Source organism: Myxine glutinosa, chromosome 2 (genome assembly GCF_964187855.1).
Source record: "Myxine glutinosa chromosome 2, kmMyxGlut1.1, whole genome shotgun sequence".
Classification (NCBI taxonomy): Eukaryota; Metazoa; Chordata; class Myxini; order Myxiniformes; family Myxinidae; genus Myxine; species Myxine glutinosa.
The window spans coordinates 72,860,998-72,883,748 of NC_136262.1; the positions used below are offsets into that span (position 1 = coordinate 72,860,998).

At 43.2% G+C, this 22,751-nt stretch overlaps 1 protein-coding gene across 2 annotated transcripts in view; it reads left to right on the forward strand.

Annotated features, from left to right (window-relative positions):
* Positions 1–20,590, forward strand: part of TCF12 (transcription factor 12) — a 447,272-nt gene extending 426,682 nt beyond the window's left edge. For both annotated transcript variants that reach the window (XM_078773420.1, XM_078773418.1), the window contains exons 16-20: positions 2,651–2,756; positions 10,312–10,456; positions 11,684–11,913; positions 12,314–12,453; positions 17,805–20,590. In XM_078773420.1, coding sequence (XP_078629546.1) covers positions 2,651–2,756; positions 10,312–10,456; positions 11,684–11,913; positions 12,314–12,447 — 615 coding nt within the window. In that variant the 3' untranslated portion in view covers positions 12,448–12,453; positions 17,805–20,590. The remainder of the gene's footprint in view (positions 1–2,650; positions 2,757–10,311; positions 10,457–11,683; positions 11,914–12,313; positions 12,454–17,804) is intronic.
* The last annotated feature ends 2,161 nt before the right edge of the window (positions 20,591–22,751 follow it).

Consider the following 22,751-nt stretch of genomic DNA (forward strand, 5'->3'; position numbering starts at 1 on the left):
CAGCACTTGGTGCATGCACTATTTTGCAGCAAAAGCTTGGACGACCACTATTACATTTTGCATGCCGGCATCACATTCTGGAACTAGTGGTAGAGGCAGCAATGGTAGCATTCAAACCATTTCTTGGTCCATCAAAAGGACCTGAGATAGCAGTCTTCAAGCGTTTCCAGTCAAACTGGAATTCCATTGACCAAAGCAAGTTTAAGCCAATGATGCCTGATGACCTGGACTCTGTAGTTTCAGGTGTATTTTTAAGTTGCAAAGAAGATGTCGTTTCATTCTGCATCCAGAAACTGGAATCGGGCCAACTACGAGATGACTACCGTGAACTTCTTGAGTTGACTATTATTCTGTTTGGTGAGCGTCCTCCGAGAGGATTCAGGTTCATGCAGCCAGGAGCCATGCATCGGGCAAGATGGATGGCCCGTGTGATTTATGGAATCAAGATCTACTTGTTCCGTGATCAGTTTCGATTGACCCCAAAGGAACTCACTGGCATAAAGCGTTTTACAGCATTTGTTGGAGCAGTGTATACCAAAGCCTGGTTCAGCGCTCCATCTGCCATTGGTGCTCCCGCTGGAGACCGGGCTCCCTTAAAAGCACTCATTTTCTATCCTGATTCAGTGATTGCCGAAGCCACCAGCAAAAAGCTTTGCAATCACTTGTGGTCCCTCAGCGAAGAACTGGTAGGACTTGCTCTGTTTGACGATAGTGTTGAGCTTGATGTCAAGCGAATGATAGTAGCTGCTCTTAAAGAAGAATGCCAAGAGAATCCTCAACCACGGGTACATGTGGATCTTACAGCAAAAGAAGCCATCGCTGCCAAGACTGTTGCAGATTTTGTTACTTCTGCCTCACTGCGAATTTTTACTGCATTCAAAGTCAATACTGACTTCCTAGAAAAGGACCCTGTTGAGTGGGCCGATGACCCATCATTTCAATCATCACAGCAAGTCTTGCGCGGCATTGTCACTGTCAACGACTTTGCAGAACGTGGTGTCGCATTAATACAGGACTACAATCAAGTCTTGACAAAGGATGAACAGCAGCACCAGTACCTGTTGCAAGTTGTTGAGTGGCATCACCATCAGTTCCCCGACGCAAAGAAGATAAGGAGGAAATAATTTACGACAGAACTTATTAATGAGGAATCAATGGTCTGGAGGACTCTTACTCTGTGTGTTTATGATGATTGTCAAACATTCTTACTGATTTGGAATTACATCTGAGTGTTAGTTTATTAAAAACAATTTTGTGTGTCGATACTGAAACATTGTAATTTTCAACCCATGTGTGACAGTAGTAAATAAAGTCGTAGAGAAACCATCTTTGGCACATTTCATTTTTTCACAATAAGGAACAATTTTAGCAACAAGCACCTGAAAAAAGTCCAATTCAATTTTTTGGTGTACATTTGAGGACCACCCTAATATATATATATATATATATATATATATATATATATATATATATATATATATATATACATATATATATATATATATATATATATACGTATATATATGAGTCTTTAATGGCCACAATTGTTCCCACCTTATGGGGATGGCTGAGGAACGTTTTTGGCCCAAATATTTCATGAACCGGCTGTCTCGGCCTGCCGTTCAACAACGTAATTTGGAATTTGGCCATGCTGCCGGTGATAGCTCGCTTACTCTTCGCGAAGGACACCGTGGGATCATTATCGTCCACCAACTAATGCCGGCAGATGCAACACCAAGTTTAACGTCCATCTGGCGGGCAGTGCTCGCATTGGTGAACCACACCAGGATGGCAGTTTATAACTGAGTTTCGATTGGTACCCAGACTACCCAGTACCCAGACTCATGATTATGGGATCAGAGCTTCAAATTATATGTGTATTGTGCTGGTTTGTCTATTCTCTACTGATGGCCTTGTAATTCATGTGTGTGCATGTCTTGTATGTGTGTTACAAACATCCTTGTCCTATGCGAGTTACAGTAGCTTTAGAACATTGGTTGAAAAAATTGACTAGTAGGATTTTCAGAAAATTGATTGGGAAACATAGAATAAGCCTGGTGTTGGCTTAGCGGTTAGGGTGCCGGCTTGGGATCCGAGAATCCTGGGTTCGAATCCCGATCGATCGCTGAATTAACGCCAGGGGGGTTGGCTCAGCCTGTTCATCCTTCCGAGGTCGGCTAATTGAGTACCAGCTTGCTGGGATGAATGATCCCGGTGTGTACCACGGTTTAGAATAGGTACACCGTATCCCTGCACATCGCAAGAGGCGACCAAGGGTTGGCATCAGGAAGGGCATCCGGCCATAAAAACCTTGCCTCAAACAGGGACCTGCTCTGGCGGGGAAAATGGCCTTAAAACGATCATGCATTCATTCAAACATAGAATAGATGATGTATCTTGGAGTAGATGCAAAAGCCTCTGATTGGCTAAGTAACCAGTTCCTGTCTGATACCCCTTCTATTTGAATGCCTGCTTGACTCATTGCAACTTTACAGATTACAAGTAAGACTTGTGCATCGCAGCGAGATATACCAACTTTTGCGGACTCCATTGAGACAACTTTCCCATCGAGAGAACTTTATTATTACATTCGAATGTTTTCTTTCGCGCACTTGGTAGTGACGAGGTCGCTATTTTCATGTGTTCGCAGGTCGGACCTCACCGAGAGGATGGCGTTGGGATCCACGCACCACTGCCCAGTATCATGCCAGGCCCAGTAGCGGCCGACATGGCAGCAACACAGGAGGCCTTCCGCAGTAAGACGCACGAATCATGAACCTGAACATTCACCAATTGTTACTGACCTTATGAAACATCAAGGTCTCATTTTATGGACCTGATGTTTGAAGTTGGCTAATTGCTTGTGGTTGTATTCTCTTTTTTTTTTAATTCTTGGAAAGTCGTTGCCTCGACGGGTGAGTGACCAGGGGTGATACATATCACCTTGACACTCATTTCTTTGACTTGAGCTATGAGTCATCTTGCTTGCACTGGATAAGAAGGCCTGCTGTTGTCCATTACTTCCATGTCTGGTTAAACTGCTTGATGAGCATTTTAAAGCATTTTAATAGCCCCCCTAATTAGTTTCTCCTATCCATTGAGAGCTTTCCCGAGGTCGTATTTCGGGCTCAAATCTGCCAGTGCTTTGTATTGTACGGTGGCATGGTGCCTGGCATCGAAGCCAAGTCACTCTTCAAGCGGTCTCTTCATATTTCTTACCGTGTCTCATCTTCCAGGTTATTTTGTTTTTCCTAATTAATTTCCCATTATGTTTCGGCTGTTAACATGTTTACATGATCTACACACACATGTAAGAAAATATATAAATTCATAAAATCAATATATACATTCATTTCGTAGTTTCAATAAGCTTATTTTGTCTTCCTTTCATTTTCATCAGACTTTCTGAAAATGTTGACGCGTGTCAGTCCCCTTTTTTGTTTTTTCCCCCAAGATCGAGGCTCGTGGAAGAGCTAACATCAATCACAAAAAAAAAACGGACACACAAAACATACAATAAAGGGAGCGGGAGACAAGATGGGGAGAGAGAGGGAAGCACACAAGCACAACAGCAGAGAACAGGGACATCGGGAGATCTGTGGGAGGGAGAGGGCTTGGGGGGAACAGGCATGGGAAGCCATGGGGGGGGGGGGGGGAGGGGGAAGGGAGAGGTATAAAACACGTGGACACTGCTTGAACTTCCAAGAAAGAAGTCGGAATTTCCAAAAAGGGTGGATCTGGGGTGAATTAATGGGGGTATAAAAGATTAAGGTTTTGGATGGGGGAAGATAAGAGATGGTGGTGAACAGCTGTTTTAAAGACCTGGAAGGTGGAGTGAGATTGAAGAGAGTGAGAGAGTTTGTTCCCGAGGTGGGAGAAAAGAGGAATGAAGGAGTGAAGGTGAGCAGAAAGTCTTGATTTTGGCAGTTTAACCATAAGAGGGTTGCTGGCAGATCTTGTGCGACCTGTAGGAATATTTGGGGGACAGAGCGCAGAGAGAGAGAGAGCTGGGGGAGCAAGGCCGGAGAGGAGTCGGTAGAAGACAGAAAGACCACCAACCTGGCTGCGGTGAGCGAGTGAAAGGCCCTCAGAGTTAGCTTCATCGTAGGAGATTCCAATGATTCTGAAATCATTGTTGATCACCCCTGGTGATTTGGTATGACCCTCGCTCCAAAATTCTCTCTAAACTTAAAAACCAGTGTGGAAAAGTAAAATCAGCAATTGTTTTAGAAAGCTATAGGTTCTGTGAATCTTTGAGCTTCTATCTACTCTTCTATCTACTTCTATCTACTCATCCCAACTCTCTCTTCCTCATATGTGGTGATTTCAACTGTCATCATGCCAGGTGGCTGGGTGTGGGTACCTCTCTCACCAGCCATGGCTCCTCAGCAAAGGACTTCTGCGACTCACTGGGACTGACACAATCTGTCAATTTCCCGACCCGGATCTCAGTCAACGGAACATCTTCTCTTCTGGACTTGGTTATGACTAACTTCCCTGAAAATGTCTGCTGCTCTTCTTCTGCTCCGATCGGATCATCTGATCATGTCCTTGTTAAAGTGGACATCTCTCTGACCATCCTCAGGGAGCCTGCTCAGCGTCGACGAGTCTGGCATTTCACTCAGGCCAACTGGCACGGTCTTCAAGCAGCCATCAATCATCTGGACTGGTCTCCCATCTCTACCACCTCTGACATCAACTCATCCTGGGAATTCTTCCAAAGTAAATTGCTCTCTCTCATGCACAGATTTATCCCATCTCGTCTTCAGTTGTCATACCCTTCCTCCCGTCCATGGTACACGGAATCTTGTGGTGAGGCTGTTGCCCAGAAACAACTTGCCTTTGTCTCCTGGAAAGCAAATCCAACGGAAGGAAATCTCATTTCCTTTCACAAAGCCCGAAACAACTGTGTGTCCACCCTCAGGAAAGCCAGGAAACAATATCTCTCCGTTCTCAAGACCGAACTCTCTTATCTGTCTCCCTCTTCCAAATCCTGGTGGCGTCTGGTCAAATCCGTTTCTGGTGTTTGTTCCCCCTCCATCCCCTCCCTTACCTCAAACGGCTACACAGCTGACTCCGCACGTGAAAAAGCTGAATGCCTCAACTCTGTGTTTGCCTCTAAATCTTGTGTCCCAAACCCATCCCTCTCTGTACCCACCATACCCAGTCGTACCCTGCTGCTCCTGGACTCCGTGTCCTTTCCTCCTGACAAGGTGGAAAAGTTTCTGTCAACCCTCGACTCTGATTCTGCAACTGGACCCGACGGCATCAGCCCACGGGTCCTAAAATCCTGCTCTGCTGCTCTATCTCACCCTCTCTCTGTTCTCTTCACCCTCTCTTTTGCTCAAGGTCAACTGCCATCTGCTTGGAAATCAGCCAACATCACCGCTTTGCACAAAAAAGGTGCAAAAACAGATCCTAGCAACTACAGACCAATCAGCCTTCTCCCAATTATCAGCAAAGTCATGGAATCCATCATTGCTTCTGATATGAAATCTTTCCTCTTCTCCAATGGCTTGATCTCTGATCATCAATTTGGTTTCAGACCAGGTCACTCTACTCTGGACATGCTGCTTCTGCTGTCTCAACAATGGATGGAGGTCCTCAATGCCAAACAGGAAATTAGAGCTGTCTCCCTCGACATATCACGTGCCTTCGACACGGTCTGGCACCCCGCTCTGCTCACCAAACTCTCCTCCTTTGGTATCCATGGAAATCTCCACGCATGGCTGGCGGACTTCCTCTCTAGTCGTCGTCAACGTGTGGCCCTGAATGGGTTTCTCTCATCTCCTCTTCCTGTTCAGGCTGGAGTTCCCCAAGGCAGTGTTCTGGGCCCCGTGCTTTTTCTGGTCTTCATCAATGATCTCTCTGACTCTCTCGAAAATCCTCTCTATCTCTTTGCTGATGACTCCACTCTCTGCCGCTCCATTCCTCTTCCCTCAGATCGGCAGTCTGCTGCCTCCTCACTCTCTGAAGACCTGGACAAAATCACAGACTGGTCAAACAAGTGGAACATGTCTTTCAATCCTGACAAATCTCACACTCTTACTATGTCTCTCCGAAAAGATCGACTGGACAACCCTCCCATCTACTTTCTCAACAATCCTCTCCAAGAAGTTCTGTCGCTCAAGATTTTGGGTCTCACTATCTGCCATGATCTTTCTTGGGAAAACCACATTTCCAAGCTGGCCTCCAAAGCCAGTCGCCGACTGGGCATCCTCCGTCGTGCGAAGTCCTTCCTCGGCACACCTGAGCTCCTCACCACATACAAGGCTTTCATCCGCAGCTCAATGGAATACTGTTCTCCCCTATGGGCCGGTGCTCCTGCCTCACACCTAGCTCGGCTTCACGCTGTTGAAACCAAAGCTTTCAGAATTATTGGAATCTCCCGCGATGAAGCTATCTCTGAGGGCCTTTCACTCACTCACCGCAGGCAGGTAGGTGGTCTTTCTGTCTTCTACCGACTCCTCTCCGGCCTTGCACCCCCAGCTCTCTCTGTGCTCTGTCCCCCAAATATTCCTACAGGTCGCACAAGATCTGCCAGCAACCCTCTGATCGTTAAACTGCCGAAATCTCGGCTCTCCGCTCACCTTCACTCTTTCATTCCTCTTTTCTCCCGCCTCTGGAACAAACTCCCTCACTCCCTTCAATCCCACTCCTCCCTCCAGGTCTTTAAAACAGCTGTTCACCACCATCTCTTATCTTCCCCCATCCAAAACCTTGATCTTTTCTACCCCCGCTAATTCACCCCAGATCCACCTTGTTTGAAATTCCAACTTCTTTCCTGGAAGTCCTGGCAGTGTCCATATGTTTTATACCTCTCCCACTGCCCCCTTCCCACGCCCCCCCCCCCCCCCCCCCAAAGCCCTCGCCCTCTCTCAGATCTCTCGATGTCTCCATGTCTCTCGGTCCCTGCTCTCAAATGTTGTGTTTGTGTCCTTCCCCCTCTCTCCCCATCTTGTCTACCGCTCCCTATGTTATATGTTTTATGTGTCGGTTTGTCTTTCTGTGTGATTAATGTTCGCTCTTTCACGAGCCTCGATCTTGTATACAAAAAAAAAAAAAAAAAAAAAAAATCGTCCCTCTGTGAGAGCTCCTGTACTGCACTGTACGACCACTCTGCTTCTTGACAGGTCATGGCTATTGCCTTATGAGCTCTACTTCTGAAAGTGACACTCAAACGGAAATTAAGGTATACAGTGTTTCGATCCTCGTGTTTGCTCATAAAGGCTGCACCTCCAGAGAATAACCTCACCGTGGAAAACATCTGTTATTCCGAAACCTTCCACGGATAATCATTGAGATTGACATTGAGGAATTGTCATGACCACGATGTGTCATGTGTGTGAGATCATGCTATTCGCATCAGAACATTGCGCATCCAATGCATACTTCTGCATTCTTCTGCCAAGACATCATTTTGATTTAAAATTAACGTTTGAGTAGATTCTTCAAATTATTCATACTAGGGCATGCCCGTACTATATATATGCCCGTACTATATATCTATCTAAAATTATATCCCCCCCCTCTATTTACATGAAATGGTTTGGTCCATTCGCAACGCCAAAGCGAACGGCGAACGGCTTGCGAGTACAGTGACAATCCCCCCCCTCTATTTACATGAATGGTTTGGTCCATTCGCAACGACCACAGAACCCCCCCCTCTATTTACATGAAATGGTTCGGTCCAAAGCGAACGGCTTCCGGAGTTTGGTAAAGAAATCGCCATCGCGTACACAAACGCGCAGGAAAGCGAATGAATCGCAAATTCGTTTTTATTAGTTTTAAAACATCGTTTAACGCCAACATAGCGCCAACATAGTTTGCAAACGTGAAATAAATGAATACGCTCTCAAATGTGCCATCCGAGGCAGAGTGTGTCCGCCACGTTCGGCACACGCGCTAGTTCGCTGCTCTCTGATTGGTTGAATCGTTTTTTGGACATCGCTCGGTAAGTAATTGTCCGATTAATATGAAACCTTGAAAAGGCACATCCTCGGGTCCCCAGCAATATACCTGGCAAGTTTCAAGTATATCGGACCCGTGGTTGTCGAGAAACAGCGGTCACAGACAAACACACAGACAGACACACACACACACAGAGATTACTGGAATTATAGATAGATGATGTCACACAGCCTTGGGAAGGATGTACGGACCACCAACATTTCACTTATACAGGCTTTTATCACAGTGCCAAGTGTCCGTGATATAGAAATATGTTGTACGCAACTATTTTCAAACCTACTCACTCACAAGCCTGGTGTTGGCTTAGCGGTTAGGGTGCCGGCTTGGGATCCTATGATCCTGGGTTCGAATCCCGGTCGATCGCTGAATTAACACCTGGGGGGTTGACTCAGCTTGTCATCCTTCCAAGGTCCGCAAATTGAGTACCAGTTCCCTGGTAATTCCCTGTGTGTCGCAAGAGGTGACTAACAGGGTTGGCGGTAGGAAGGGCATCCGGCCATAAAACATTACTTCAAAAAGGGGACTACGGTGCCCGAAAAAGGCCAACCCCTGCTCTGTGGGGGAAAATGGCCTCTAAAGGTGGTTCACAAGCCAATTCAAATTAATAAACGAGAATGGCAACTCCAAAGCTCTTTGTAATATAATACTATATATCGTTATTGCTCTGTCTCTCAGTGGTGAAGAATCACTTGGAATTTCCAAAAAGAATTGTTTCTGGATCTAGCATCTTCACCTGTTCCCAAGGTTTTGTCCAAATCCATCCACGACTTTTTGAGATGTCGTGCTATATATAGGGCGTTTTTGCCCTATATATAGCACGACAGGCCCTATATATAATAGGGCGTTTTTGCCCTATTTCTCAATGATTTTTTTTTTTTTTTTTTTTTGGATACAGAGTCGAGGCTCGTGAAAGAGCTAACATTTATCAAATAAACAAATCAAACAAACAAGCAAACAAAGTATATAAAAAGGGGAGCGGTTGACAAGATGGGGAGAGAAGGGGAGGAAGCACACAAACACAACATTTGAGAGCAGGGACATCGGGAGATGTGTGGGAGGGAGAAGGCCTGGAGGGAGGCAGGATAGGTATAATAGGATGAAGGCAGGATAGGATGAAGAATCACTTAAAAAATTATCATATCCAGATCTGAATCTTCAACAAAATCGAATGTCCTTGTTACACACCCAACCTGTGCACCAAATTTGGGCCAAATCCACACACATCTATTTGAGAAATCCTGCTCACAGACAAACAGACAGGGGTGAAAACATAACCTACGTTTGGCATAGGTAATTCGGTGGCACAGGTAATTAGTCAAACACGTGAATTAAACGACGTGAAGATGTACCGAGTCATACTTCAAGTTAGCTCGAATATTCTCTCCCTCATTCTCTGACTATGAACTCAGTTAAAGTTTATTGTAACTTCTTAAATATTGTAACGTCACATTCAACTTAGATCCCAGTCCAAGTTGTAAATTTTAGTTTAATTCTGAAAGTGTGTCTACAGCGGTCGTTGTTTCATCAAAACCTTTACATGATTATTATGACGTCATTTCCTTATTTGCATTTGCAAAACCTCAATTATCCTACTTCTTCGTGACGTTTTTAACCTTGCCTGTTTATTTGTATTTGTCCCAGCATTTCTAGTGCCAGAAAGAGTATATAGTTCAATTAACACTTGTTGTTTTTGTGAGTTCGGTTTTTTACCTTCGCAAAAGCGGAAGGTTATGTTTTGATCGCTGTGTATTTATTTGTATGTCTGTGTGTGTGTGTGTATGTTATTCGCATAACTCAAAAAGTATTCAACCGAATTGCATGAAATTTGGTGGGATGATTGGTTATTATACGGGACACATTTGATTAGATTTTGGGAGCAATCGGGTCAAAGGTCAAGGTCAAGGTCACGAAAAGGTCAAAATCGTATTTTTACCATAGCTGCGGCGAAGGTATGCGCTCTACCGAGTGCCCGTTCTAGTTTTTTTTTGTTTTTTCTTAACTCGGCTGGAGATCTCCAGATGAAATTACATTTTATTTCATCATGATTGAAACCATCACAGCAATTAACTGGCATCTCCTTTAAATAGGGCAAGTGGGATTTTTTACAGTAGTTGTCAAAAGCTGTCAGTATACATATCTCCTGCTGGTTAATGCAATCAACATGTGCAGGCAGGGTGTAGTAGTTGAATCCTATTTGAATTGCTTCTCAAATAATATTTGGTTATAAAAGTGATGGGTATTGTTGTTTTTTTTGAGAGGGGAGGGTGGGTCAATTCCAAGGAGTCAAATATCCAGGAAACCGTGCTTACTTAAAGCTGTTGTGTGTACCCCATGTTTCAGGCTTGAGTGGGTTGCTGCAAGAGACGTTAGGGGGTGGCGGCACAGATTCCGACGTAAAGTCAGAGGATAACGAAAAAGACGAGAATGAAGATGGGAAGAGCAACCGCGAAGATCGCAAGTTGGATGATGACAAGGATGACCTCAAGTTGGTAACATGGAACAGGTTGATATCATCTTTGATCACCTGATTTCCATTCTTGTCTTTTTCTGTTGCTCCAATAATTTACTTTAATCTCCTTTTTCATGACTACTCGCACATTAGCCAGAGGGTAATTGTGTCACCGCCTAGTCACACGCGCACCCACACACTTACAATTTTACTGTGAGTACACTCACAAATGCAATTCTGACAACTCAACAACAAGGCCTCAGCCTCCTCTTCCCAATTCTGTCCCATCTTTGCCCTCAACGCCTGCGCCCAAAGCCTCAACCTCCCCTTCTAAAGTTGCCCCATCTTTACTCTCATCCTCCTCCAGCTCACAAAAGCAAATGGGCATTCCCAAGTCAAAAAAAGTGAAATATGTAACGCGTTATGTTCCCCTGTCATGCTTTCGCCAAATTGTGTTCAACTCACAATTTTAAGACAAAATCGTTGACCTGCGGCCTAACCTCAAAGGACCTACGCAACCTCCACAGTAAAAGCGCTGCTTGAGAGAAGGGATTCTAAAGGGTCATTTCTAAAGTCCTAAAGGGTAATTCTAAAAGGTTCCTAAATTGGTGGCTGTATCGTAGAAATTGTGGGTGGAGTCAGGCAACTTGTCAAACCAATGGGTGGAACTTGCACAAACGGACGCACGCATGGCTCTTTTTGTATTTAGACCATCAAGTCACTTTCTGTTTGGAATTGGTTTTTCAATGCCTCTTTTTTGAGTGTGACTGTTGACTTGTGGAATTTTCCGGTGAAAAACAACAAATTTCAGATTGTATACTTCGAGCTCATCCATGAACTTCGACTTTGTCGACAAACATATATTGCCTTCAATACCTCAAAATGAAATCCTAATTATCCTTGCTCGGTTTACAATTATGCAGTTCACAATGTCATGGGGAAGTATTTTATCAAGTTTAAAATGTTTATCTATTTATAAAGGTTTTATATTTACCACTGTTGCCACAAATACATGATTTTTTTCTTTACCATTTGCTGCCACCCTCAACAAGACAAAATATTATCTGTCAACTCATGCAAGAGTAAAATTGTCCTTTCTAGGCCTGCTGGAGTTAGGCTTCTAAAATAGTCCGTGAGTGATTAGTGTCCTTGATATTGAAAGTAGTTGTAGAACTGCTAATTACATGCTATTCTCTTGACTAAGTTTGTGCGGCAAAGGGCCAAGATTTAGTGCGTCTTTTATCGGTCTATTATCTCCCACAGCAGTGCGGATGATGAAGACCTGAGTCCTGAGCAAAAGGCTGAGCGAGAACGTGAACGTCGGATGGCAAACAACGCACGTGAACGCCTTCGTGTGCGTGACATCAATGAGGCCTTCAAGGAGCTGGGCCGCATGGTGCAGCTACACTTGAAGAGTGACAAACCACAAACAAAACTGCTTATCCTGCACCAGGCCGTTGCTGTAATACTTAGCCTGGAGCAACAAGTCCGAGGTGCCTCCACACTGTCATTTGATTTGCAAAGCTCCTCTTTGCTATACAGTATATATAAAAGCATTTAAAACAGGAAGTGTAGTTAAGAAGGGATTTTACAGCTTCTTATGCAGTATGACTCGAAATAACGGGTTGCAATGAATGCTTTTGAGCATTGTTACGCCTGTTTGCATCATCCATGGCATTTTTAGCTGCTTTGATACACAGCAACAGCCTTTTTGAATGTGGTACATTCTTACTTTTAGGAATCTACACATATAAAGTAACTACATAGATAATTTGATGGGGATAGTCTGTTGGTTCGACCATGAGTGGTGTCAGTGATATTTGTATTCACAAAGTGATGTAAACAGAACCTGGACTTATTGGTCCATTGCCATCATGTTGCTCTTATTTGCAGAAAGAAACCTGAACCCGAAAGCAGCCTGCCTTAAACGTCGCGAAGAGGAAAAGATTGGTGGGGTTCCCTCGGAGCCAAATACGGGCCACCCTCATGGACTCGGTGATGCTACGAACCCACTAGGCCACATGTGAAGCAGGGTATGTTGCCTTGATTACATGAACCACTCACATGGTAAATTTGGCCTCATCTGCCACATTTGCATTTAATATATATTTGAAATGCGTACGATGCAGTCATCGATTATAGGTAAAGTTATTTTTTAGTTCAGCACTTATTTGTTATGAGGTTTAACTTGCTATTTTAAGAAGTAATCCTCACCAAAACTAGTGAGTTCGTAGAACACGATACCCTACGCAGTGTTTAAGTGTATACTGGAGGACCTTGTCATCCGTGGGGGTTACGTTCTTGAAAATCCACATGAACCACAAATCCGCAAACTTAGTGGTCATTGGGGGAAATATAGTTAAAGGGACTTCAACTTTAAAATTTGTCCAAACTGTACCTTTAATTAACATGTTTGTACATTGTACATTGTTTTTATTTTATTTATTTTCATGAAAACAAGAGTGCATATCCTCAGTCGATATGCACACTCCCACATGCCACGCCCTCTCATGCTATATATCGATATTATATAGCATGGTTTTTGGAAGTACAATGAAAGCGATTTGTGTTATACAGTCTTTAAGTATATAATTCAATTTATATAGAGATTTAAAGAGGTTTAAGGGTGTACAGTCACGTGAAAAAGTAAGTACACCCCATGTAAAGTTTTGACTTTTTCAACATATTTCAACATACAGCTATTTGATCTTCATTTCAACAATATTGATAGCTAAAAGTGATATAATATAACAAATATCATGAAACATTTACATTTTGTAGTCCATTGTATAATTTATATAAACATAAATGCAAATTTCGCATGTGGAAAAAGTAAGTACACCCTTATATTTATCACTCCTTCAAATACCTAAAATTAGAATCAGGTGCACCAGCTCAGGTGCAAATGATTAGGACATGGTCAGAGAGGATCTTGGAGGAACCTGTCTGATTTAAACCTCAGACATTTAGTTTGGGGTGTAATGTCTTTGTTGTTGAAGTGTGTGGCGTCACCATGCCTCGATCAAAAGAGCTCTCTGAGGACTTCAGAAAGAAGGTTATAGATGCCTACGAGTCTGGGAAGGGATTTAAAAAGATCTCCAAACAATTTGAAATCAATCATTCGACTGTCCGGAAGATCATCTACAAGTGGAGAAGATTCCAAACAACTGCCAACTTGTTCAGGCCAGGCCGCCCCAGCAAGTTCAGCCTGAGAGCAGACCGCAAGATGCTGAAAGAAGTCTCTAAGAACCCCAGAATGTCATCACGGGACCTACAGGTAGCTCTTGCCACTGTTGATATCAAAGTGCACGAGTCTACCATTAGAAAGAGGCTGCACAAATTTGATCTACATGGGAGGTGTGCCAGGAGGAAACCTTTGCTGTCCAGAAAGAACATCAGGGTAAGACTAAAGTTTGCCAATGAACACTGAGGCAAAGACCAGCACTTCTGGAACAATGTGCTCTGGACAGATGAGTCAAAGGTAGAGCTATTTGGCCACAGTACCAGAAGACATGTTTGGCAAAAACCAAAGACAGCATTTGACCACAAGAACCTGATACCAACTGTAAAGCATGGTGGTGGAAATATTATGGTTTGGGGCAGCTTTGCTGCATCAGGGCCTGGGCAGCTCACCGTCATAGAATCCACTATGAATTCTTCATTGTACCAGAGGGTGCTCGAGGATAATGTGAGGCCATCTGTTAGAAAGTTGAAGCTCAACCGAAGGTGGACCTTGCAACATGACAATGACCCTAAACATACCAGTAAATCCACCAAGGAATGGCTGAAAAGAAAGAAATGGAGGGTTCTGGAATGGCCAAGACAAAGCCCAGATATAAATCCCATCGAGATGTTGTGGGGGGATTTGAAACGAGCTGTGCATGCAAGAAACCCCTCAAACTTCGCACAGTTGAAAGAATTCTGCATGGAGGAGTGGGCAAAAATTTCTCCCAGTCGATGTCAGAGACTGGTAGACAGTTATAAGAAACGCCTACTTGAGGTCGTTTCTGCCAAAGGGGGCAACACCACCTATTAGAGCCAAGGGTGTACTTACTTTTTCCACATGCGAAATTTGCATTTATGTTTATTTAAATTATACAATGGACTACAAAATGTAAATGTTTCATGATATTTGTTATATTATATCACCTTTATCTATCAATATTGTTGAAATGAAGATCAAATAGCTGTGTGTTGAAATATGTTGAAAAAGTCAAAAATGTACGTGGGGTGTACTTACTTTTTCACGTGACTATATATAAATTAATTCCAGGTTTACCACCGTTTTCTCCAGTGGCTATTACACGACTACGTTAAATTAGTTCCTCATACATGTTGAACTTGGTTACAAATATATATGCATCCTTTATGATGTCCTTAAAAACAGTAATTTTCCTGTTTGGAATGATTTTCAATTATATTTGACTGCCAGGCAGACAGAGTAAGAATGTTTTCTCACTCCTCTCTATGCATGTGTGGTAGGGATGAATTCAGAGCCAATATACAGTAAAACACCAGACTTGTCTTCCTCGTCATGTGCCGATTTGTGTTCAAAATATAATATTCAATTTAAATAAGCTGTTCCTTGATCATAAACTGCCAATCATAAAATGATAAGACAGACAGACATGAACCAATTCCTTAACCCCGCTTTTACCCTCACGTGCGTGGGGTAATATGAGCATTAAATACATTGTGGTACAGAGGCCTCATTTACATGCTATCTTCTTGACTATCGTCAGCTTATTAATGATCTAAGTCAAATATCTAGGTTGCAAATCCACGAAGTTGAAAGATCAGTCCTGCGACCATGGAACATAAGGATTTCTTCTTGGGTTCGGCTCATTTATGATAGCAAACCAGTGTCTTCGGTAGAGGCACAGCAAATCACACGCACCAATGTCACCACTGAGGTTTCAAAGTTTTCAGTGATTCGTTACTTTATCTATGGTTTAATTATGATTTCAAGAGCTGTATGTTGTAGTTTCCTTGATCTTTCTATTTATGTACACAATGGGTATTATGTGTATTTATATATAGTCACATCCTGACATTCGCAGGGGATACATTCCTGGAGAATGCCGAGAATGTCGAATCCGCGAATGTGGGGGCATTGTTTGAATTGGGGTAAAAAAAAAAACATTTACTACATGGTCTAGGTTCGTGGAAGAGCTGACACAGAACAGATCATGACACAACATAACAAAGGGAACAACAGGAGAAAGGGGAAATGCCAACAGCAGGGTGGAGGGAGAAAATAGATGGAGACTGACAAACAAGGGATGCAGGTAACGATGATGGGTAGGGTATAACGCAAAGGGTGGACAAGATGGACACATAAGCAATAAGTTTAGGAGGGGTGGGGGTAGTTTAACAGGTGTCCAAAATATCATGATTTTGGATGGGGGGTGACTTGAGATAGTGGTGAAGAGCTGTCTTGAAGACTGGGAGGGGATAATGAGATTGAAGAGAGTATTTAAGGGGATTCTACAGGTGGGGGAAAAAAAGGAATGAATGAGTGGTGAGGAGTGGTTCTGCATTTAGGCAGTTTCCTTTGGAGGGGGTTGCTAGTGGACAGCATGCGTCCTGCAGATACCTGAGGATGACAAAGCACGGAGATGACAGAGGGTGCAAGTCTTGACAAGGCGCCACCAGGTTTTAGAGGAGGGAGACAATTTTGAAAGCTCATTCTGGAGATTCGACAGATGTTGTTTTCTGGCTCTCCAGAGAGTAGACACATTTGTTGCAAGCTTTCTGGAATTATCTGAGGTTGTCTTCAGTTGGATTTGCCTTTCAGGAGGAGAATGCAAGTTGTTTTAAAGCAACTGCCTCCCCACAGGATCCAGAGTACCAAGAGTGGGAGGATGGGTAAGATAATTGAAGAGATGGGATGAATCTGTGCATAAGAGAGAGCAGGTTATAGAACACAGTGTTGGATATTCACCAGAAGACGGCCGAACGCACAAACGCACGGACAGACACCCTTCACATTGTATAATACTGGCTGAAGTAACCGGTGTTGCCTGGGGAAATTCAATGAAACACGATAGTAATTAAATTGGTGTTGTTAATAAACAAATTACTGCATCCTCAACATGCGATCTTCACAAAACTTATTACTCGATCGCTTCCAGGAAAATCCCAGGCTGTGTCCAAGCAACAACTCTGCCAAAATCTGGTTAAACTGCCAAAATCAAGACTGTCTGCTCACCTTCACTCCTTCATTCCTCTTTTCTCCCACCTCTGGAACAAACTCCCTCACTCTCTTCAATCCCACTCCACCCTCCAGGTCTTTAAAACAGCAGTTCACCACCATCTCTTATCTTCCCCCATCCAAAACCTTGATCTTTTCTACCCCTGCTAATTTCACCCCAAATCCTACACTCTTTTTTTGAAATACCAACTTCTGTGATGGAAGTCCTTGGTGTCCTTGTGTTTTATACCCCTCCCACTTCCCCCCCCCCCCCCTTCCCATGCCTCCTCCCCCCAAGCCCTCTCCCTCCCTCACTTCTCCCTGCTCTCAAATGTTGTGTTTGTGTGCTTCCCCTTCTCTCCCCATCTTGGCTTCTGCTCCCTCTTTTTATATATTTTGTTTGTCTGGTTGATTTGTTTGTGAAATAAATGTTAGCTCTTTCACGAGCCTCGATTCAGTATACAAAAAATAAAAATAAAAAAACTCACTCGAGGCCAGACAACGAAGGTGTTGTAATAAACATGCATTCAGCAATCTTTTGAATAACAGTTTGCGCACGTGCAAACACTATGATAATTAAATTTGTGTTGTTGACAACAAATCTCTACAACCACAACACCGTATACGATCTTCACAATACCTGTTACTCGTTCGCTCACGGGAAAAAGCCCATGCAGTGTATGAGCACAAGACCCAATCGAGGCCTGAAGGCCAATTATCTGGTTTTATCTGGGGTCATTTTTATCCAAATATTGCCCTCGACCTTTCTCTGAATAAAAGAGGAGGCCATGCAAAGTTTGTTCACATGGGTCCCTGCTGGATCCGAATGCATAAACGAACAAGCTTTCTTCTTTATATAATAGATAGCAGAGTACCCACCCCCTGGGTAGGTCGAGTTTGCATTTTATTTGCCGAAAAAAGTAAAGTCTGTGTTTTGCAAGAACACTATAAACATTTGTGTGGTGTGTGCTTATTAATCGAAGGAGTCGATCTTTCATTTGGATATTCTTCATTTCAAATTATTATTATTTTTTTTTTTTCTGTAATAAATTGTCCCTCGCATGCAACACCTTAAATGTTTCTTGTTGTATTTCTCCTCATCAGGCTATAATCTTTCATTATGTGCAGACTTCATGTTATACAGCTCTTGATTCTTGCTAACCTTTAATTTATGCCACATTCATCCCACAGGTCCAACTTGTCTCCTGGCAGAGACACCGAACTTCCCCCTCATGCCCCTTTGTGCATATCCCGAATGTGGAGGGTACTCACAGTGGCTACTTGAGACTAGCCACGTCGCATCCCGCCTGAATGCTGTCAGGCCTGAATGTGCTCTGGAATTCTCGCAGAGAATGTGTCCGCACAGAGAGAAAGAGCAAGTCGTATTGAGCCACGACTCGTGCCTTCCGCTCTGCCGGAGGCCCACCCACCCTCTCCATTCCCTAATCCCTACCATCAGAGTCCCTCCTCCCTGACCCTTTCCCCCCACAATTTGTGGGGCTTCTCTTGTGCCTAAACGAATTTGGTGAATGCACAGTAATCATACAAAAATGTATTTATTACAAAACCTTGTTCGTTTTGTAACGTTGCAAAATGGCGTACGTTAAAAAGATTTATTTTCTTCTTTCTTTTTATCCTCCCCTCCTTTTGTTTTTATATAGTTTATGAAATCAAAGGAGTTATGTTGTGTATTTTGAGGAGAGAATTTGCTACTCTTTGAAAAGCCAGAATTCCCTGGAAGCAGGTGCTCTGTCTTAAGAGAAGAAAATAATTTTCATTCTCACATATAGCTGACAGTGAGCATTCCATTCAGCCATTGATATGTTCCATGTTTAAACAAGCCAAGCAGAGCCATTATCCCATGTTTCCTTTTAAACCAATGGTTTTGTCCAAAAAAAAATTTTTTTGCTTAAAAGGGACGTTTTTCAGTTGTTGATTTTGTAAGAATTTTTCTATTTTCATGCAACACTTTTTACTTTTACGGTTTGATGACGTACAGCGTCTTGTAAGTAGGGGATGTGTTGGAAAGTCCCCTTTTTTTACAGTGTAATTGATTGCCATTTGTGTACCTATGCTACTGCACAGCACTCAACTGCATAGATCTGGTGAACAAAGCACATATGTCGATTTTGTTTAATATAAGCATAATAAGAATCCGCCCGTTCAATACAAGGATGATAATACTGTGCGTAATGGCGCCTTGTCGAATAGGTCACGCAAACGTCTGACGTCCACGTCGCGCAAGCGCCTCTGAACAAGTAAAGTGTTCTGCGTCATGGCGCCCTAAGCTCCATTTCCTTCCACAGGAAATGCAGGGGAAATCACACGCACAATGCTTCCGCATTCCAGCTCCCCGCAACCTGCGTCTTCCAGCTGTGGTTAGTGCTTGCATTGTATTTCCATCTCGATACTCTCATCTCTATCCGTATCTCTCCCTGTTTCTATATCTTTGTCTACATCTCTTTATCTCTGTTTCTCTGCCTGATCGGAAGACCTACGGACACGACTGAGATTGCGCACCTGCCATTCGGAGAGATTCTCGGATTGAAGGGCCAAAACCTCGATGATAGACGGTTTCCAGCTAATGATCCAGATGCCCATTGAATCAGGTGCTCAGTAAGCATAAAGGAATTATTCAGATCTCTCTTTTCCATTAATTGAAGAAATTCATTCCTTACATCTACCAATGACATGTTGGGCTACGCACATCAAACATTTGCCGAGAGTCCCTCTCATGCAACGTGGGGTCAAACAGTATATGGGCCTTGCATTTTAAAGCTTGTTTTTGTTTTGCCGATGGCACCGTTAAGGTAGAAAAGTATCCAAGACCGGAGCTTTAAAATGCTGGCTTCAACACTGCCCTTAAGGGTTATTTTTCTGTTTTTGGAGTCTCTCTTTCTCAATCAGATCTCAGTTACAATTGCTCTTCTGAAAGCAAGCAAAGCTTGAGAGGATATGAGGATGAAACACTAACTGGATGATCATTTTTCCATGTTCATAGGTCTTAACCACTACATTCGGTTTACCTTAAGCAGAAGCTATTCGACTCCACACCATCGGGTTCGTATGGCTTTCCACTTGTATTTCTTTACACTAAGAGGGAGGCATTTCCTCCCGCCAGTCGGTTTAATCGTCAAGGCCAAACAGATAAGCGTTCCTCTGTGTAACAGCCGCACGCTGGCTTCAACATATTACAAATGTGTATTGTTCATTATTTTGGCTTGAATTTAGGAACACACATTTAGCGCTCTGTGTACATACTGTAGCTTATCTTGCAAAACATGAATAAACGTGTGGCCTTGATCATTTTCATGATACATGCAGTGGTGCCAAGGTGCCCATGTTCCCTGTAACACTACCCAGCCTTGTTTTGCTCATTTTCGGTTCCGTTTAGCGTCCGTCGCCAATATGGTTTTGTGGTTATGCTGCCGTAACATGCTGCGTTGAATGGAAAAAGGATGGTACATTCGGCTTATTTTTCACTGTAGTTAGCTTTTATACCATAAATCTTGTAAGAAATTTCTCAAATGCAGGATATTACTCTTTCTAGATTTTTGAAATCAAAGTTTTGAGTAAGAAGAAAAAAGTTTGTTACTTTATTTTACTACTGTAGGTAGAAAAGTTAGTTATTTTGCCATAAATTGATGACGTTGCCGAGATTATGTATGGATGGCGGTGCAGCAGACATGGTCGGAGTAGTTTGTAGCTGTAGCTTAGTGCCTACACAATAGCCGGATTTAATTGTAAAATTCTGGGCAGGAGGAAAACAGAATGCAGAGCTGTGCTTTTATTTTTATTTTATTTTATCGAAACGTCCCACATCACCAATTTATTGCCGAGCAAGTCAAGGTGTTAAGCCGGACCAGGTGCGGGTCCGAGCAGTCAATTCCAACTTTGTTTCTGTCTGTAGCTAATGCAGAATTCCTGTATGTACATAACATTTATGTAGCAATAAATGTGCCATTTTTATAACAATATCTGCAACGACACGTGCTTTTTCGATTGCTCGCATGCAATCCAATCCCCCAGCTGCTTCGATGTAAATATTCTGTGGTCTATTTTGCTCTTGATTTACATCACTGAGAGATCTCGCCTCCTCGCTCTCGGCTTTAATGACGTCATAAAGTTCAAGAACATCCTTTGCGTGATGCACTTGTGGATGAAACGGTCCGAGAATCTTCTGTATATCGTGGTATTTTGCAGGCAACAACAAAAGGAAAAAAGCTTCCCATTAATATTGCTGATGGCGGCCAGCATGCCGGAATCACATGGGTGTAAAACTGTCACCGAATGAACTTAATCAGCATCGCCCTTGCAGGCACAGGTATAGAGAACGTGCAACGAGCAGATGGTGCGTTCGTCTCCAGGCTGTTGGCATTTCAACCAGAGTGCATGGTTGTCCTTACGGATCGGCTTCAAAAAGAATCGACTCTTCAGAGATGATGGCTTTTTTATTGCTATTGTGAAACGTGACACTTCATGGCGACGTGGGATTATAATGATAATGTGATCAGCCAAACCCTTTGGCAACCAGGCAGATGCTGCAAAAGCCATGCCGGAACCACAACCCCAAAGGTGGCTGTCTGGAGGTCTGGAAGGAGGTAACGCATCCTTATTGGAGACGCTCAGCCTCTCATGAAATTGATGCCTTTTGAATTTTCATGCACCAAGGTGGATTCCTCGACGGATACTTGTACAAGTGGACCGATAGTATGAGAGGAACCTTAGATGATTGTTTTAATGATATTTACAGGGCAGTTTGCCTGAAAAAAATAGAAATGGAGGTTTTTCATTGCAAAACTCTTACACGAGCCTCCATCTTGTATACAACAACAACAACAAAAGCATTGGCCTTGAAAAGTGGCCAAAAATTAATGATGGGGAGGCGTTTCTGCAAATTGTTAATATCTGCCACAAGATCACAAAGGTGTGCTGAACAGTCGTTGCCATCGGCATTGAGGGAATCCATATTGGTTGGGGATTCCGGTTCCACTTGGTCTCACTGGTTATACCTTTCTGAGGTGCAGCTGAACTGATGTGTTGTCCATGTACAATTGGGCAGAAATTTTGGATTTAACTGGGATTCCAACAATAACTCTCCTACACTTAAAAATATACCGTGGGATGGTTTACATTGACCAGTTAATGCCAGAAGATGGAACACCCAGCAAAACGTCCATATGAGGGACAATATCTAGTCCTAGCTCAAAGGTAAGTGTCATCTCAGATGGTATCCCCATCCAAAACCATGGTATGTTCTAAGTGTCATCTCAGATGGTATCCCCATCCAAAACCATGGTATGTTCTAAGTGTCATCTCAGATGGTATCCCCACCCAAAACCATGGTATGTTATAAGTGTCATCTCAGATGGTATCCCCACCCAAAACCATGGTATGTTCTAAGTGTCATCTCAGATGGTATCCCCACCCAAAACCATGGTATGTTCTCAGTGCCATCTCAGATCATCCCCCATCCAAAACCATGGTATTTTATACACGCATTAAAACATCCCCTTACCCTCATCCCACCAAACTGTTTTGTTTCTGTATCCAGTATCCATCTTTTTTTTTAAAAACCTGCATTCTCCCCTATCCCTTGTTGTCCGTCTTCATTTATTTTCACCTCCATCATGCTGTTGGTGTTCCCGCCCTTTTCTTTCTGTTGTTCCTTTTGTTGTGTTGCGTCCTGATCCGTTCTGTGTTCTAACTCTTCCATGAGCCTCGACTTTGCATATAAAAAATAAATCAATAACTTGAATTTACATGTTTGTACAGGACCTTCCTCATTAGTAAGGATTCAGGTTTATTCAACACCTTCAAAGTACAGGTAGTGGACAAAAAAAATGCAAACACAAGTGTAAAGTCACTTAACATGGCATTTGGCCACCATGTACGGCCTGTGTCTGGAATTCTGCAGGACACCATTCTTCCACGAGAAAGTCAATCAACTCACACACCTGTTTGATGGAGATGGAAAACGTCGTCTCAGGCTTCGTTCCAGAATATCCCGTAAATGCTCGATTAGGTTCAGATCTGGTGACTGAGAATGCCATGACATATGGACAACATCAGCGTCATGCTCATCGAACCATTGGGCAACCACACGTGCTCTGTGTATGGGGAATTGGAGGAACTACT